This window comes from Octopus bimaculoides, chromosome 29 (genome assembly GCF_046866305.1).
Source record: "Octopus bimaculoides isolate indiv1 chromosome 29, ASM4686630v1, whole genome shotgun sequence".
NCBI classification, from domain to species: Eukaryota; Metazoa; Mollusca; class Cephalopoda; order Octopoda; family Octopodidae; genus Octopus; species Octopus bimaculoides.
In genome coordinates, this window is record NC_142956.1 from 15,898,298 (window position 1) to 15,914,941 (window position 16,644).

At 40.4% G+C, this 16,644-nt stretch overlaps 2 protein-coding genes across 3 annotated transcripts in view; one reads left to right on the plus strand and one right to left on the minus strand.

Moving 5' to 3' along the window:
• Window positions 1-1,974: 1,974 nt before the first annotated feature.
• LOC106871535 (AN1-type zinc finger protein 4) lies at window positions 1,975-16,180 on the minus strand. Of its 2 annotated transcripts, XM_089345144.1 has the most exons (7): window positions 15,292-16,180; window positions 9,679-9,822; window positions 8,284-8,461; window positions 6,179-6,320; window positions 4,338-5,648; window positions 3,212-3,378; window positions 1,975-2,397 (listed from the first exon to the last, which is right to left on the minus strand). In XM_089345144.1, exons 1-7 carry the CDS (start codon window positions 15,392-15,394, stop codon window positions 2,262-2,264), a joined length of 2,181 nt encoding a protein of 726 aa, XP_089201270.1. In that variant the 5' UTR covers window positions 15,395-16,180; the 3' UTR covers window positions 1,975-2,261. The 2 variants fall into 2 exon arrangements, with proteins under 2 accessions (XP_089201270.1, XP_089201271.1); XM_089345145.1 differs by lacking the exon at window positions 9,679-9,822 and having other exon boundaries at window positions 15,292-15,645.
• Window positions 16,181-16,370: 190 nt separating this feature from the next.
• LOC106871534 (sodium/hydrogen exchanger 9B2) overlaps window positions 16,371-16,644 on the plus strand; it is a 31,415-nt gene continuing 31,141 nt past the window's right edge. Inside the window, exon 1 of the mRNA XM_089345149.1 lies at window positions 16,371-16,394. The gene's annotated coding sequence lies outside the window, so the exon portion shown is untranslated. The remainder of the gene's footprint in view (window positions 16,395-16,644) is intronic.

Sequence of the window (16,644 nt, forward strand, 5' to 3'; positions counted from 1 at the left end):
TTGTAAATGACTGAATTACCTTCCTTGGACTTCAGTTGAGGGGGTTTTTTTAACAATGCTTTTCGTTACCATATTTCTGTTGAACTATACCGCCTTTGTTTCAATTTAATTTTGCAAATATCGAAGAATTTAATAAAATAACTTTGTCTTTATTTACATTATTTACATTTGACGGATATTTACCCTCATCTTGTTTGTTGGTACGTAATTCCTCATCTCTTCAACATAGAACTGTATTAACTTTATTTTGATGGAAGGGTTAAATTTAGCTTACTTTAACCCTTTCGTTACCATATTTCTGTTGAAATACACTGCCTTTGTTTCAATTATTTTGAAAATAACCAAGAATTTAGTAAAATAACTTTAAATAATAATGGAATTATCGTATATAGTGGTCAGCTGCACTACAACTCATCACAGGTGCATATACCGTACAGAGAATTATGTACAGAAGTCAGGAAAGTGAACAGTGAATGTGTCATGATATACATGTGTGCATGCGTATGGAGGTGGGTAGGATATCAGGTGTGGAGTTGGCGAATTTCAGGAAGCTGGGAGGTTTTAAAGGATGCAATGTCTTGGCAGCTAACAACTGATGCAGGTAGTCTGTTCCATGCTTCAGTAACTCTGAGTGTGGAAAAATGTTTCTGAAAGTCATGGGAACTGTGCTGTTATCTGACTTTGTAGGCATTCCCACAAGATAGTTGTTGGCATGATGGTTAATAATTTTGTGGGTATTTACCAAGTCAGAGCTTCAATGTATCTTATTTCTTTATTGCCCACAAGGGGCTAAACATAGAGGGGACAAACGAGGGCAGACAAAGGGATTAAGTCGATTACATCGACCCCAGTGCGTAACTGGTACTTATTTTATCGACCCCTGAAAGGATGAAAGGCAAAGTTGACCTTGGCGGAATTTGAACTCAGAACGTAGCGGCAGACGAAATACCACTAAGCATTTCGTCCAGGGTGCTAACATTTCTGCCAGCTCACAGCCTTTACATTCCGAGTTCAAATTCTGCTGAGGTCAACTTTGCCTTTCATCTTTTTGGAGTGCTGTGTTTCTGCCAGCTTGCCCAGGGAAGCAAAGCGTTCAGAGTGTGGTAGATGCCTGATGGAGGATATTCACTTGGTTAAACATCTCTGAACAGTTTTCAGGAGGTCAATGTCCTGAGCAAGATAGGGGTTCCAGACAGGTGATGCAAATTCCAAGTGTGGCTGCACCATAGCCAGGTACAGCTTTTAGATAGCTGGAGAGTAGCTTACAAAGCGGCTGAGAGATGCCAAGACACCCCTCGGCCTTCTTGACAATTTTAGAGATGTGCTTTGTCCAGCGCAAACCGCTGCTGACAGTAATGTCCAGATCACATTCATGAGAAGACTTCTTGATGTTAGTAGAGTATTGTAGTTCGCTTGAAGCATTGTGTATTGTTTGTAAAGAATAAAAGTTTAGAATGGTACAACAATACACTATAAAACAAAAAATGGACTATATACCTGTTGTAATTTGGTTATCTATAGTCCGATGATATTTCGGAATTACAATTCTTTCTTCAGATCTTAGCAGAGACTCTATAGAGCGGATTGAGTGCTTTTTATGTGGCACAAGCACAGGCAAGTTCAGTTTTGGCATGGCTTTTACAGCTGGACGCCCTTCCAAATGCCAACCACTTCACAGTGTCGACTGGATGCATTTTATGTGGCACCAGCAACGGCAGGGTCACCAAGTAACCTGCAAGACAGGGAATTTTAAGAAGGGAGTGGGGACTGAAGGAGGTGATCTTGTGTCAGATGATGAAAAGTTAGAATGAGACAGAGCAACAGTGAGGCAGAAATCACTACATAAAAATGTGTATTTATGGAATTCCTGATGGGAATTGAACTTATGTCCTCATGCTCATAAACCAAATGCCCAAACCACTAAGCCACATACCTTCATACACACACACACAAATAACAACAACAACAACCACATTGGTAATAGTAATCTTATTAACAGTATTTTATGCGATACTTTCAACTGACCGGTGGGTTTAGCCTCTAGTCCTTGGGGATGGGGTGTTCTCTTCTTGCTTTTTTTTTTTTTTGGCATATTAGGTGGCGAGGTGGAGGAAATATTTTTAAGGGGCCGTTTTTTGAAGTATTTTTATTTGGTGGGGGGTTTTCTTTTTCTTGTGATTTTATTTTATTTTAAATAATTCCTTTTCTTTTCTTTTTTTTTTTTTTAAACATATATATGCATGTGTGTGTGTGTGTGTTTCTCAAATTTTCGGCAATTTCGACGCCTTTATTACAGGGTTGTTCTGTCTGATGATTTTCCGACCTTCAGCTTTGTAGTCAAATGTGCAGTCATGAGTCTCAGCGTACCGATGCGCAGAGCAGAAGTTGTTGCCGCATCTAGAAGTGGACAGAAGACAGAAAGAAGTATGAAACAGAGAGAGAGAGAGAGAGAGAGACACACAGACACACACACAGAATTTGAAAATACCATCATTGTAATCTTCGGCTAGCAGGTCATACTACTCCAGACTGATGACGAGCAAAGATTCAGAAACCTGTCTCTGGATGCAGGCTTAGCTGGGTGGAGGTGCTTGTCTCCCCCTTGTAAAAATAAGGACACAGGAAATGTATCAAGACAGACAGGAAGAGGTGCAGCTTCCTAGGTCTAACTAACAGTAGTATTATTCCCTTCAGGGGACTGTCACATTAAGTTGACAGCATAGAACCACTTCATCGTATCACTACTGCATAAATCTCTCTGAGAGATTTAGAAATGTATTATTTCTAAATTTGAAATCAGTGAATGTATTTCACTAGAATTATTAAATGTTTACAAGAGCTTGTGGTTTCGATTTCTAGACCGGGCGTTGTGAGTGTTTATTGAGCGAAAACACCTAAAGCTCCACGAGGCTCCGGCAGGGGATGGTGGCGAACCCTGCTGTACTCTTTCACCACAACTTTCTCTCACTCTTACTTCCTGTTTCTGTTGTGCCTGTAATTCGAAGGGGTCAGCCTTATCACACTTTGTGTCACGCTGAATATCCCCGAGAACTACGTTAAGGGTACACGTGTCTGTGGAGTGCTCAGCCACTTGCACGTTAATTTCACGAGCAGGCTGTTCCGTTGATTTGATCAACTGGAACCCTCGACGTCGTAAGCGACGGAGTGCCAACAACAACAACATCAACAACAAGGAGAAAAGCCAACATACCTGCACTGGTAACTGGATGCTAGCCCCGTCTTCTTACTACAGGTCAGGCATCGTTTTGAGGATTTCTTTATTGACTTCACTGGAGGTAGGTGGCGCTGACTGCTTGCTGATGATAGCCGAGGGGATGGAAGTTCATGCGTTGTAGAGACCCGCTGTAATTGGCAGGACTGGAAATGGTAGAGAGAGAGAGAGAGATTAGGGAGAGCGAGAATAGAGAGAAGGAGGGAGAGAGAGGGATTAGTGAGGGAGGGGGAGTAAGAGTGACAGAGACATACAGAGAGGGAGAGAGAGAAGGGAGAAAGAAGAAAGAGGGAGAGAAAGACTTTTGAGAGAGAGAGAGAAAGAGATTAGAGTGGGATGAAATGAGAAGGAAGTAAGTGTAACAGAAATACTAGCAAAGTCCCAAACACCAACTCTCACTGTCTACAAATTGAACCCAAGATCACTGTGTTCAGACATGAACAAGTCCAGGGGCACTGGCAACGATCTCGCTTGAAAAAGATTAATCAAGAGTAAGAATAAAAAGGCGAAAACCCTGAAGAATTATTTAGTAAAAGGCTTCGGATCTTTTTTAAAACGGGGGCCACATTTTTCATTAACGAAACACTTTGAAACTTGGAACACTGGTAGAATGGGTCATATAAAACATCTTTTTCTCTTAGTCTTCTTTAAAAAAAAAGAAATCCATAAATTATTCCATGTTAAAGTTGTCGTATTTCTGTAATTTCAACCAATCACTGACGTCCATTCAGCCGATATACATTAAGTGCCGACTACATAAACAAACGATTCTGAAACAATTAATCCTAACCCTAAGGTTAGGGTTAGGGTTAGGGTTAAAGCAAATTTAAAATGAAAAAAGCAAATAAAACGAAGAATCGTTTGTTTATGTAGTCGGCACTTAATGTATATCGGCTGAATGGACGTCAGTGATTGGTTGAAATTATCGAAATAAGACAATTTTTTTACATGAAATAAATTCGAATACAAAAATATTGTTCTGTTCTATAACACAAAATAGATAAGTATACGAAGTTTGAAAGTCTTTCGGTACCAAAAACACTACGTAAAACATTAATGAAAAATGTGGCCCCCGTTTTAAAAAAGATCCAAAGCTTCCACTTACCAATGTGGGTTCTTCCAATACTTGTGTATTTCGAGATAAATTGTTTGTCCCAGACTTTGTTATGGAATTGCCCTTGGAAACATGGTTTAGAAATATTCCTGTATGTGAAGGCACCAACCTTTCGAACGATGCTTGCCGGAATGTACCAGTGACAGCAGGGAGATGTTCTTTAACCGGCAAGCCACTGCTAACTAAAAAGTCTTTGTTCTGTTCGCCTGGACCCATTCCAGATGCTGCCGACCGGCAAAAATGCTGGTCAACTGACGGCTGTGGATGTGAAACCAGGTCTTCTGCTGAAATGAGGGTCGACTGACCAACAGGCGAGAATAAGGCCAGTTCGTCTAAATGGTCAGTCGGTTTCGACAGAATGTTGCTTTTGTGTTTTTCCGGTAAAAGAGAATGTTCGGATATTACTTCGGACAAGTGGTTGTTGGAATAGAGATTAGAGTTTGAGTTAGGGTTCGGGTTATGATAGATGTTATTGCTAGAGCTTGAGCTAGGACGAGAGTGAGGGCTAGATGCAGAGTTAGGGTTACAGCTCGAGTCAAGGTTGAAACTATCATCGGCATGTAACCGATTCGCAGAAGAGCTCTCTGTTGGTGAAAGACAAGTTGAAGATGGAATAAATTTAAGTCTTGCAGATGGCATCAGTTCTGAAGTGTTGTTCTTGGAGTGATTTAGGAGAAGGAGGTTGGTGGTATCAGTTGCGTTGGGTGTTGTCGAGGTGGCTCTTTGTCTACCACCTCTACCAATACCCGAACCGGCTGGCGGCGGCTTCAGCTCCCATCGCGGTGTAGCTGTGTCTCTGCAAGTGTGTGCTCTCTCAGATGTTTTTAGGGGGTCGAGGCTCCTGTGCTTTGCACAAACGTCCCTCGGATGTTCAGGGGTCACAAACCTCAGGGCCTTGCGTATAGGACCCTTTGCGATGTTCGCAACCCTGCCTGACCGACTACCATATCCTCCCGATTCGGAGGAAGGAAGTTTTTTACCTGCCGATACTGATGAATCAACCTGGCTTGCTCCAAAGCCGGAATTGGTGTTCATGTTTGCAAGTTGCCAAGGGTGTCCCGGAGTTCCAGACCTCTCTGGATCCGGGCCAGAGTTCGGATCCACCGCTGAGAGCTTACTGTTCGATGTAGAGAAAGTCTTACCCAGCGGAGGCAGTAAGGGCTTCTGGTTGAGGGTTCCGACTTTCGGTAGGTTGTCTCCCCTCGTAGGGAAACGATGCTGTGCAACTGGACGGTTAGAGGGTACCTGGTGGCTGGGTGGTGGCTGCGGGCTACGTACTGAGACTTGTCGTGATGACGTCAACTGCAATGACAGAAAACGAAGATAAAAAATTTTAAATTTTCCGAGAATTAAGAGAGGTATTGAAAATAAATTTAAATCAATACAAAGTACCAAGTTCCATTGTCCGATTTAGCTTGCTTTTTACAGCTGGTACTTAATTTATTGACCCAGAAAGGATGAAGGGCAAAGTCGACCTCAGCGGAATTTGAACGTAACGGCAAACGAAATACCGCTAAGCATTTCGCCTAGCGTGCTAACGATCTGCCAGCTCGCCAATATTAAAATTAAATGTTAACTGCATTATCAGAGTTGGAATTACTTTTAATTAAAGATTCAAAATTACTTTTAATTAAAGAATTGAAATCTAATTTAGGAAAATTATCATTAGAATTAATTTCACAATTCACATGATTGATTTGAGTCTTGTTTACAGATTTTGAGTTGAGATATTCCCTAATCCTCCAGCATGGCCAAAGTTTAATGACTGAAAATAGGAAATAAAGAAAAAATGAAAAAGATAAGTGCCCTTGGCAGGAATTGAACTACGTTACCTTCTTTGTCAGGCTAAGCTGTTCCATCTTGACGCGGAGTTCATTCACCTTTACTTTCAGTCTATCATTTTCATCTTTCTTCTCCTTCGTCGCACCACCGTCATCGTCTTCGTCATCATTCAGGTTGTACACAGATGTCCCGCTGTAATGAGGGAGAAAGAGATGCACAAACAGACAGACAGATAGATGCGCAGAGACGAGAAAATAACACACACACACACATTCACACAAGCACACACACACACAAGCTTACACACACACACACACACAAGTACACACATACATTCACACAAGCTTACACACAAACAAGCTTACACACAAGCACACACACACATTCACACAAGCACACACACACATACACACAAGCTTACACACACATACAAGCTTACACACACACACACACAAGCACACACACACATTCACACAAGCACACTCACACACAAGCTTACACACACATACACACACACACACAAGCTTACACACACACACACAAGTACACAAGCACACACACACACACACAAGCTTACACACACAAGCTTACACACACATACACACACACAAGCTTACACACACACACACACACACAGAATGGCCAAATCATTGAATAATAATCTAAGTAGCTGAGCACTCAATATACATTTGTAGTTGTAATCTATAAATATACAAAACACAGGATGTGTGTCTGTCTGTGTGTTTGTCATGTCGTTATAACTCGAGATCCACCCAACCAGTTTTAACGAAATTTTACACATGCATTACATAGGATCCGTGGAGGCGCAATGGCCCAGTGGTTAGGGCAGCAGACTCGCGGTTTCGATTCCCAGACCGGGCATTGTAAGTGTTTATTGAGTGAAAACACCTAAAGCTCCACGAGGCTCCGGCAGGGGATGGTGGCCAACCCTACTGTACCCTTCCACCACAACTTTCTCTCACTCTTACTTCCTGTTTCTGTTGTGCCTGTAATTCAAAGGGTCAGCCTTGTCACACTGTGTCACGTTGAATATCCCCGAGAACTACGTTAAGGGTACACGTATCTGTGGAGCGCTCAGCCACTTGCAAGTTAATTTCACGAGCAGGCTGTTCCGTTGATCGGATCAACTGGAACCCTCGACGTCCTAAGCAACGGAGTGCCAACAACAACATTGGATCCATGGGGTGTCATAGGTCAAAAAATTTCCAACTTTGAGCCCAGGGGCAGATAAACTGCATTTTTAAAGCATTTTTGCAGTGTTAAGGCCCGCAACTTGAAGAGTATCCAGTCACTTTCCTCCAAATATGCAACAAACATAAGTCCTTGGGTCGATTTGCTCGACCAAAGGTGGTGCTCCAGCATGGCTGCAGTCAAATGACTGAAACAAGTAAAAGAGTATGTATGTATGTATTTATGTGTGTGTGTGTGTATGTATGTCATTTTTCAGTTGTATTTCAAGATTTCTTGCCGATAGAGAAAGAGCCGGTTTCTAACCTAGATCCAAGACTCCTTCATTGGAATGTATGTATACTCTTTTACTCTTTTACTTGTTTCAGTCATTTGACTGTGGCCATGCTGGAGCACCGCCTTTAGTCGAGCAAATCAACCCCAGGACTTATTCTTTGTAAGCCCAGTACTTATTCTATCGGTCTCTTTTTGCCGAACCGCTAAGTTACGGGGACGTAAACACACCAGCATCGGTTGTCAAGCGATGTTGGCCGGGACAAACACAGACACACAAACACACACATATATATACATATACATATATACGACGGGCTTCCTTCAGTTTCCGTCTACCAAATCCACTCACAAGGCTTTGGTCGGCCTGAGGCTAAAGTAGAAGACACTTAACCCAAGATGCCACACAGTGGGACTGAACCCGGGACCATGTGGTTGGTAAGCAGCCACTCCTGCAATTATGTATGTATGTAAATTCCATAATTGTCTGATATTACAGAAAGCTTCCAGTGCAAGAGGCAAGAGGTAGATGCAACCCTAAGAAATCAATGTGCTGGAGGAAGTGTGTATATGTGTGTGTGAGTGTGTGTGTGTGCTTGCGTGTGCGTGTGTCTAGAGTAGCTGACTTTCGAAATAAATTTATGACCAACCAAAGGAAAAAGTGGGGACGAACCTGAGAGATTCCGAAAGTGGTGTTAGGGTCCCGTCACCTCTGTCCATGACTCGGAAGAAATTCAGTTGGTCCCCTTCTCGGAAAACCAGAAGGGTCAGCTGTCGATTGGTCCCAAATTCATCCTTGTTCGAGTCCATGTATTCAGCCATCTCCTTAATTGCGGGGTCTTCGATGGGTACTGGTGCAGAAGAAAAAGAAAGAAAAAAAGGGGACAAATTAAAAATGTTAGAAAACTCAATGACAACAACAATAACAACACTACAAAGAAATCGTTAGGAGGTTCTCAGGTGTCCTAGAAATACTAATTAAATTTCTTCTAATTATACCTTACCTTCTTGAAGTATATAGTCTTGCTTTAATTAATTTTGAAACTAACGAAGCATTTAGTGAAATAATTTTGGTATTTTCCGTTGGTTTGTGGCTTTAACTCAAAATTTTAATGGAAGATTATAATTTAGACCACTTTAAACTCTGCCCATCACTTCTTTTGGCTGTGTGGTAAGAAGCTTGCTTCCCAACCACATGGTTCTGAGTTCAGTTGCGTCTTGGTTAAGTGTCATCAACTATAGCCTTGGGTCGCCCAAAGCATAACAAGTGGACCCAGTAGGCAGAAACTGAAAGAAGCCCAGGCGTTGAGCTGGCAAAAACGTTGGCACTCCGGGCGAAATTCTTAGCGGTATTATGTCTGCTGTTACGTTCTGAGTTCAAATTCCGCCGAGGTCAACTTTGCTTTTCATCCTTTCAGGGTAGATTAATTAAGTACTAGTTACGCACTGAGGTCGATATAATCGACTTAATCCCTTTGTCTGTCTTTGTTTGTCCCCTCTATGTTTAGCCCCTTGTCGGCAATAAAGGAATAAGAAACTGAAAGAAGCCCATTGTATATATATATATATATATAGGAATTTTGAGTGTGATCATTGCCAGAACAGCCTGACTGGCCCTCATGCCGGTGGCACGTAAAAAGCACCCACTACACTCTCGGAATAGTTGGCGTTAGGAAGGGCATCCAGCTGTAGAAACTCTGCCAGATCAGATTGGAGCCCCCCTGAAAAGAACACCCTTAAAAAGAAAAGTTGTATCACAGAACCAGGGTGTTTCGTTCAAGATCCTTAAACAACCCTTATTCCCCTTTGAGTGGGATCGGCTATTCGACCTGAAGAAAATTCTAATTGGGCCCCACCTGCGAGGTCATGCGCTGTTTATCTTGATATGAGATCACCATGTCGCACACATATGGTTGTGATGCATGTACCTGGTGTACCCTTATCAGACGGGTAGTCACGATGGGTATACTGGGCTTCGTATATTTTACCCCAGTGTCACTTTGATGGCATGCACTGCCCTCTCACTCAATAATAATAATAATAATAACAACAGTAAGGGTCCAATTACTTCTGCGGGTGTTGATTGGTCCACCCCTCATAGCCAAAACCAGCCGGAGTGTGGCGCCATTGTGGACCTTGTAGTCAGCCAAACTGAAGTCGTCCTCCAGCTCGGTTGATCTCCAAATGAGGTGTTGCTGTGACATGGGAATTCCTATGGAGAGAGAAAGAGACAGAACAAAATGAGCATGTATTAAATAGCCATCCGTGCATCATACACAATGCATACAAACTGTCGCAGTGGGACAGTTACTGCACTATTAGTCCTGAAACACCAAGTGTTCAAAACACAATAATATATATATATAAATATATATATATATAAATATATATATACTCTTTTACTTGTTTCAGTCATTTGACTGCAGCCATGCTGGAGCACCGCATTTATAGTTGAGCAAATCGACCCCAGAGCTTATTCTTTGTAAGCCTAGCACTTATTCTATGGGTCTCTTTTGCCAAACCGCTAAGTTACGGGGACGCAAACAGACCAGCATCGGTTGTCAAGCGATGCTGGGGGAACAAACAGACACACGAACATATACACACATACAGACATATATATATATATATATATATATATATACACACACATATACGACAAGCTTCTTCCAGTTTCTGTCTACCAAATCCACTCGCAAGGCTTTGGTCGGCCCGAGGCTATAGTAGAAGACACTTGCCCAAGGTGCCACGCAGTGGGACTGAATCCGGGACCATGTGGTTGGTAAGCAAGCTACTTACCACACAGCCACTCCTGCAGCTAAAAGAGTACATATATATATATATCATATCTATATATAATTGATAAATATTTATATATATGTGTGTGTGTGTGTGTGTGTGTGTGTTTGTGAGTTTGTGTGTCTGTGTTTGTCCCCCCAACATCGCTTGACAACCGATGCTGGTGTGGTTACGTCCCCGTAACTTAGCGGTTTGGCAAAAGAGACCGATAGAATAAGTACTAGGCTTACATAGAATAAGTCCTGGGGTCGATTTGCTAGACTAAAGGCGGTGCTCCAGCATGGCCACAGTCAAATGACTGAAACAAGTAAAAAAGTAAAGAGTATATATATACATACACACACACACACACACACACACATATATATATACACACACACATACATACATACACACACACACACACAGACAGACGGGCAGACAGAAATAGATAGATAGATACATACATACATACATAAACTGACACAGATAGACAGATGGACAGACAGACATGCGTGTATGCGATTAGATATATATATAGTCACACAGAAGTATATATATATATATTATTTATATACCTATTTATATACTTATGTGCATACGTTACCAAGCATAGATTAATCAATGTCGCACACTGACGTACGTCTAATTGCTTATAAGTCCAGCCATATATTCATTGACGACCAGAAGATACACACACATATATACATAAATGCGTGTGTATATAGTTATTAAGCGTATATACACACACATATATATTCTAATTTAGTATACACATACACACACACTTCGACAAAAGTCTAGTCACTTCCTGTGATGATACAAAAACAAACGAATAAAAAAAAGAAAACAGACAAATATATAAACGTATACGAGTACCTGTATATATAAACATATACGAGTACCTGTATGAAAGTACGTACTTATGTATGCATGTATCTATGTCGTACGTATGTATGTATAGTGTCGTCCCGGAAGTATTATATGTCCCAGAGCAAACGATGTGTTGGACCCTAAAGAATTTTTTTTTTTTTTTACAGCAATCCAGAATATTAGCCCCCTAGATCCGTGAGGGTCTCCCTCCCCCCGGCAACTGCCCAATGTGACCATGCTATAAAATGGTACTCCGTATGTATGTATGTATGTATGTATGTATGTATGCATATATGTATGTATGTATGTGTGCATGTATGTATGCATGTATGTGTGTATGTATGTGTGTGTATGTATGTGTGTGTATGCATGTATGTATGTATGTATGTATGTCATTTTTCAGTTTTATTTCAAGATTTCTTGCCGATAGAGAAAGAACCGGTTTCTAACCTAGATTCAAGGCTCCCTCATTGGAATTTCAACATCAACAACATGGTATTTTTGTTTGTGTGTATGTATGTGTGTATATGGTTCCGGGTTCGGTCCCACTACATGGCACCTTGGGCAAGTGTCTTCTACTATAGCCTCGGGCCGACCAAAGCCTTGTGAGTGGATTTGGTAGACGGAAGCTGAAAGAAGCCCGTCGTATATATATATATATATATATATGTATATGTTTGTGTGTGTGTATATGTTTGTGTGTCTGTGTTTGTCCCCCTAGCATTGCTTGACAATCGATGCTAGTGTGGTTACGTCCCCGTCACTTAGCGGTTCGGCAAAAAAGAGAGACCGATAGAATAAGTACTAGGCTTACAAAGAATAAGTCCCGGGGTCGATTTGCTTGACTAAAGGCGGTGCTCCAGCATGGCTACAGTCAAATGACTGAAACAAGTAAAAGAGAGAAAAGAGTAAAGAGTATGTATGTATCATTGTTCAGTTTTATTTGAAGATTTCCTGCCAACAGAGAAAGAACCGGTTTCTAACCTAGATCCAAAGTTCCTTCATTGGAATTTCAACAGCAACAGTAGGATATATTTGTATGTATGCATGTATGTATGTATGTATATGTGCAGATTTGTATGTTTTGCTTCAGGTATATATTCTCATGCATATAGTTGCATATCTAGACATGCTCATGTATGTATGTATGTATGTATGTATGTTCTCTTTTTAGTTTTAGAGTAAATTTTGATTGGCCATCTACTTGGTAGCAAGGTTGCAAAGGAAAGTATCAAGTCTTAACCATCTTCCTTTAAATCTAAGGTATAAGTGTGGCTGTGTGACTCCAGGTTCAGTCCCACTGCGTGGCACCTTGCGTAAGTGTCTTCTACTATAGCTTTTTATTTCTTTATTGCCCACAAGGGACTAAACATAGAGGGGACAAACAAGGACCGACAAAGGGATTAAGTCGATTACATCGACCCCAGTGCGTAACTGGTACTTAATTTATCGATCCCGAAAGGATGAAAGGAAAAGTCGACCTCGGCAGAATTTGAACTCAGAACGTAACGGCAGACAAAATACCGCTAAGCATTTCACCTGGCGTGCTAACGATTCTGCCAGCTGCCAATCAAGGCCTTGTGAGTGGATTTGGTTGATGGAAACTGAAAAAAGCCCGTTGTATGTGTATATATATATATATATAGAGAGAGAGAGAGAGAGAGAGAGCAGTCGCCATATTCCATTCTATATCGGCTAACTTTGATGAGTGTAAGGTTACATAATCGGATTGTTATCTGACACTCCATCGTATTCCTTGTGTGAAACCGACAGTTTCTAACCTAGATCCAAGGTTCCTTCATTGGAATTTTAACAGCAACAGTAGGATATATTTGTATGTATGTATGTATGTATGTATGTATGTATGTATATATGTATGTATGTATACATGCAGATTTGTATGTTTTGTGTATGTATCCTCATGCATATAGTTGCATATCTAGACATGCTCATATATATTCAAATGATAAACTTCTAGAAAGTTTTACAGATTTTTACAGTTCCAGTGATAGATTGGATCTGTAATCTTCAAATTAACTTTCTCCTTTCTGGTTTTGAGAAGCCTAATTTCTCAAAGATGGTATTTAGGCTGTGTGTTACATATCCCAGGGCCCCAATAATTACAGGTATAAACCTGATGTGTGTATGTATGTATGTCATTTTTCAGTTTTATTTCAAGATTTCTTGCCAATAGAGAAAGAACCAGTTTCTAACCTAGATCCAAGGTTCCTTCATTGGAATTTTAACATCAATAGGGTATTTTTGTATGTATGTGTGTGTGTATATGTATATATGTATGCATGCATGCCTGTGTGTGTGTGTATGTATGTATGTATGTATGTATATGTGTGTGTCTGTATGCATGTATGTATGTGTGTGTATGTATGAATGCATGTATGTATGTATATTTGTGTGTATGTATGTATATGTACGTATGCATGTATGTATGTATGTGTGTGTATGTATGTGTGTGTATATGCATGTATGTATGTATGCATGCATGTATGTGTGAGTATATATGTATGTATGTATATATGTATGTACCCGTGTATATATGTATGCACTCACACATCTATATTATATGTCTGTACTATACCCACGGGGCGAATTCTAATAACTGCGCTTATCTACGAAATCGAACCAGAAGATCTTGGTTACAGAGGTGTTTAACCGAAGTGGCCACAAGTCCTATTGTATTTCGGATGATTAAAGCCGAGATAGACTTGGATATAGAAGACGTGTAGATTATGACAGATTATTTGTGGCGTGTATATAACGTCAATATCACGGAGACACATGCGCACACAGCTTTCAGTGTATATATACGTAAACACAGCAATTATGTACATACATGTATATATACATATATATGTGTATATGTGAGTTAGTGTATGTGTGTGTGTGTTGTGTAGGGTGGACTACATACATATATATACATACATACATAGTCGTTATATAGCAAGTGATGTATAAATATATGTATAGATATATATACCACAATGTATACAGATACAATATACTCATACACACACACATATTTATAGAGGCACACATACATGCACAAATGTGTATGTGTGTGTGAACTGATGAGGGATGGGCTACCCGAAGTATGCAACACCCCTACGATTCCACCAAGCTTTGAGGGTGCAAGGTGAATCAATACACACACATATATACACACACACACTACATACGCATGGACACACACACATATATACATAAACACTATACACACATACACATACAGACGGTCTATATAAATCTAACCAACTATATCCATATACACAGCGTATATATATATTTTACTATGTACACATACACGACCATATACATAGAGCATACATACACAGACACACATAGATACACACACATATATAAACATATACGTACACACATCCATATACATACACGATCTATATAAACCAAGGCATACATATATATATATATATGTGTGTGTGTATACATACACACAACGTATGTCTAGCTATGTATACCAACAGGACTGTATACACAGGGAATACACAATACATACAAACATAAATGTATGTGTGAGCGTGTATATATATGTATATATATGATATATTGACTGTATATATATATATATATACATATATATATATATATATATAAACGGATAGACAGAGAGAAAGGAACACACAACGTATGTCTAGCTATGTATACCAACAGGACTGTATACATAATACATACATAAATAAATACATACATACATAAATGTATGTGTGAGCGTGTGTATATATATATATATATATATATATATGTGTGTGTGTGTGTGTGTGTGTGTATATATGATATAGTGACTATATATATATACATATATGATATATAAACGGATAGACAGAGAGAAAGGAACACACAAAAAGCGTTGATGATAAAACGTCCTGAAAACAAATCAACCCAAAACAAACAAGGAAACGTGTAAACAAACAAAGAAAGAAATAAAGAAAGAAAACAAAGAGGTTAGAAAGACAGGTAAATAGACAATCAAAAGCGGTCAGGGGGCCACACCTACCTCCCAGTCTCTGTATTTTGGCCTTGACAGAGATGATGGGTTCAAACGGTGATACACGCAGTTCGTAGCTGGTTCCTGATAATGTTTCTATGTACAGTTCCATACTTATCGCCGGATTGCGAACAGGCACACACACACACACACGTAGATACAGACATAGACACAGACAGAGAGACAGAGAGAGACACACACATATGCATACACATATACAGAGAGAGAGAGAGAGTGAGGTAGAGAGAGGGATAGAGTGAGGTAAAGGTAGAGAGACGTTAGAGGAAGAGAGAGAGAGGGAAAAAAAGAGAGGATAGAAGGAGAAAGAGAGAAAGGATTAGAGAAGGTATAAAGATGGTTGGAGGGAAAGAGAGAACGGATGGAAGAAGACAGAGGGGGGAAAGAGAGAAGATAGAGGGAGAGAGAAAGAAAGGATGAGAGAGGGTATGAAGATGGTAGGAGGGAGAGAGAGAGAGAACGGATTGAAGAAGACAGAAGGGGAAAGAGAGAAGATGGAGGGAGAGACAATGTGAGTGGGTATGAATAGGGTGGGAGGAAGAGAAAGAGAAAAAGGCAGAGAGGATTGAGAGCCGACACACACACACACACATACGTATACACATATGCAGAAAGAGAGAGAGAGAGAAAAAGAAATAACGTTTGTGTGAGAGAGAGGATAAAGAGAGGAAGAGAAGGAAATGCAGAGAGATGTGAGAGAGAGAGAGAGAAAGAGAGAGAGAGAGAGAGAGACGAGCAGACACATAGACACATGTACATACATTCAGAGAGAGAGAGAGAGACAGAGAGAACTGAGACAAAGATAGGGAGAGCGAAAGGGTAAGAGAGAAGAGAGAGGGAGAGAGAGAGAGACATACAGACAGACAGAAAGAAGGGAGAAAGGGTGAAAAGGGGAGGAAACGAAGAGAGAAAGGAAGGGAAAAAACAAAGAGGGGAGAGAGAGAGAGAGTGTGTGTGTATATGTGTGTGTATGTGTGTGTGTGTGTACTGTTTCTATGTAACTATGTCTACCTGTTTCTGTGCTTATGTGTACGTTAGCTTCTCACGTTAGTCCTGATCGAGGAAAACGACCCGTAATCGAAGTCATTCCAGCCGTGACTATCGCGTCTTTTTTACGTTATTTTATTTTATTTTTTTCTGTTTGTTCAGGCACAGTGTATCTAGGACTATAACATCCGATGCGTCCCTCTTTCTTTACCGCATTTGGCTGTTTGTTTTAGCAGGTCGAGCCATTTGCGCGTAAAGGCTTCCCTTCCTTGTCATAACTGTATATATATATATATATATATGTGTGTGTGTATGTGTATATATATAGGCTACTTAGCTCTATTCGTAGCTGTTGCG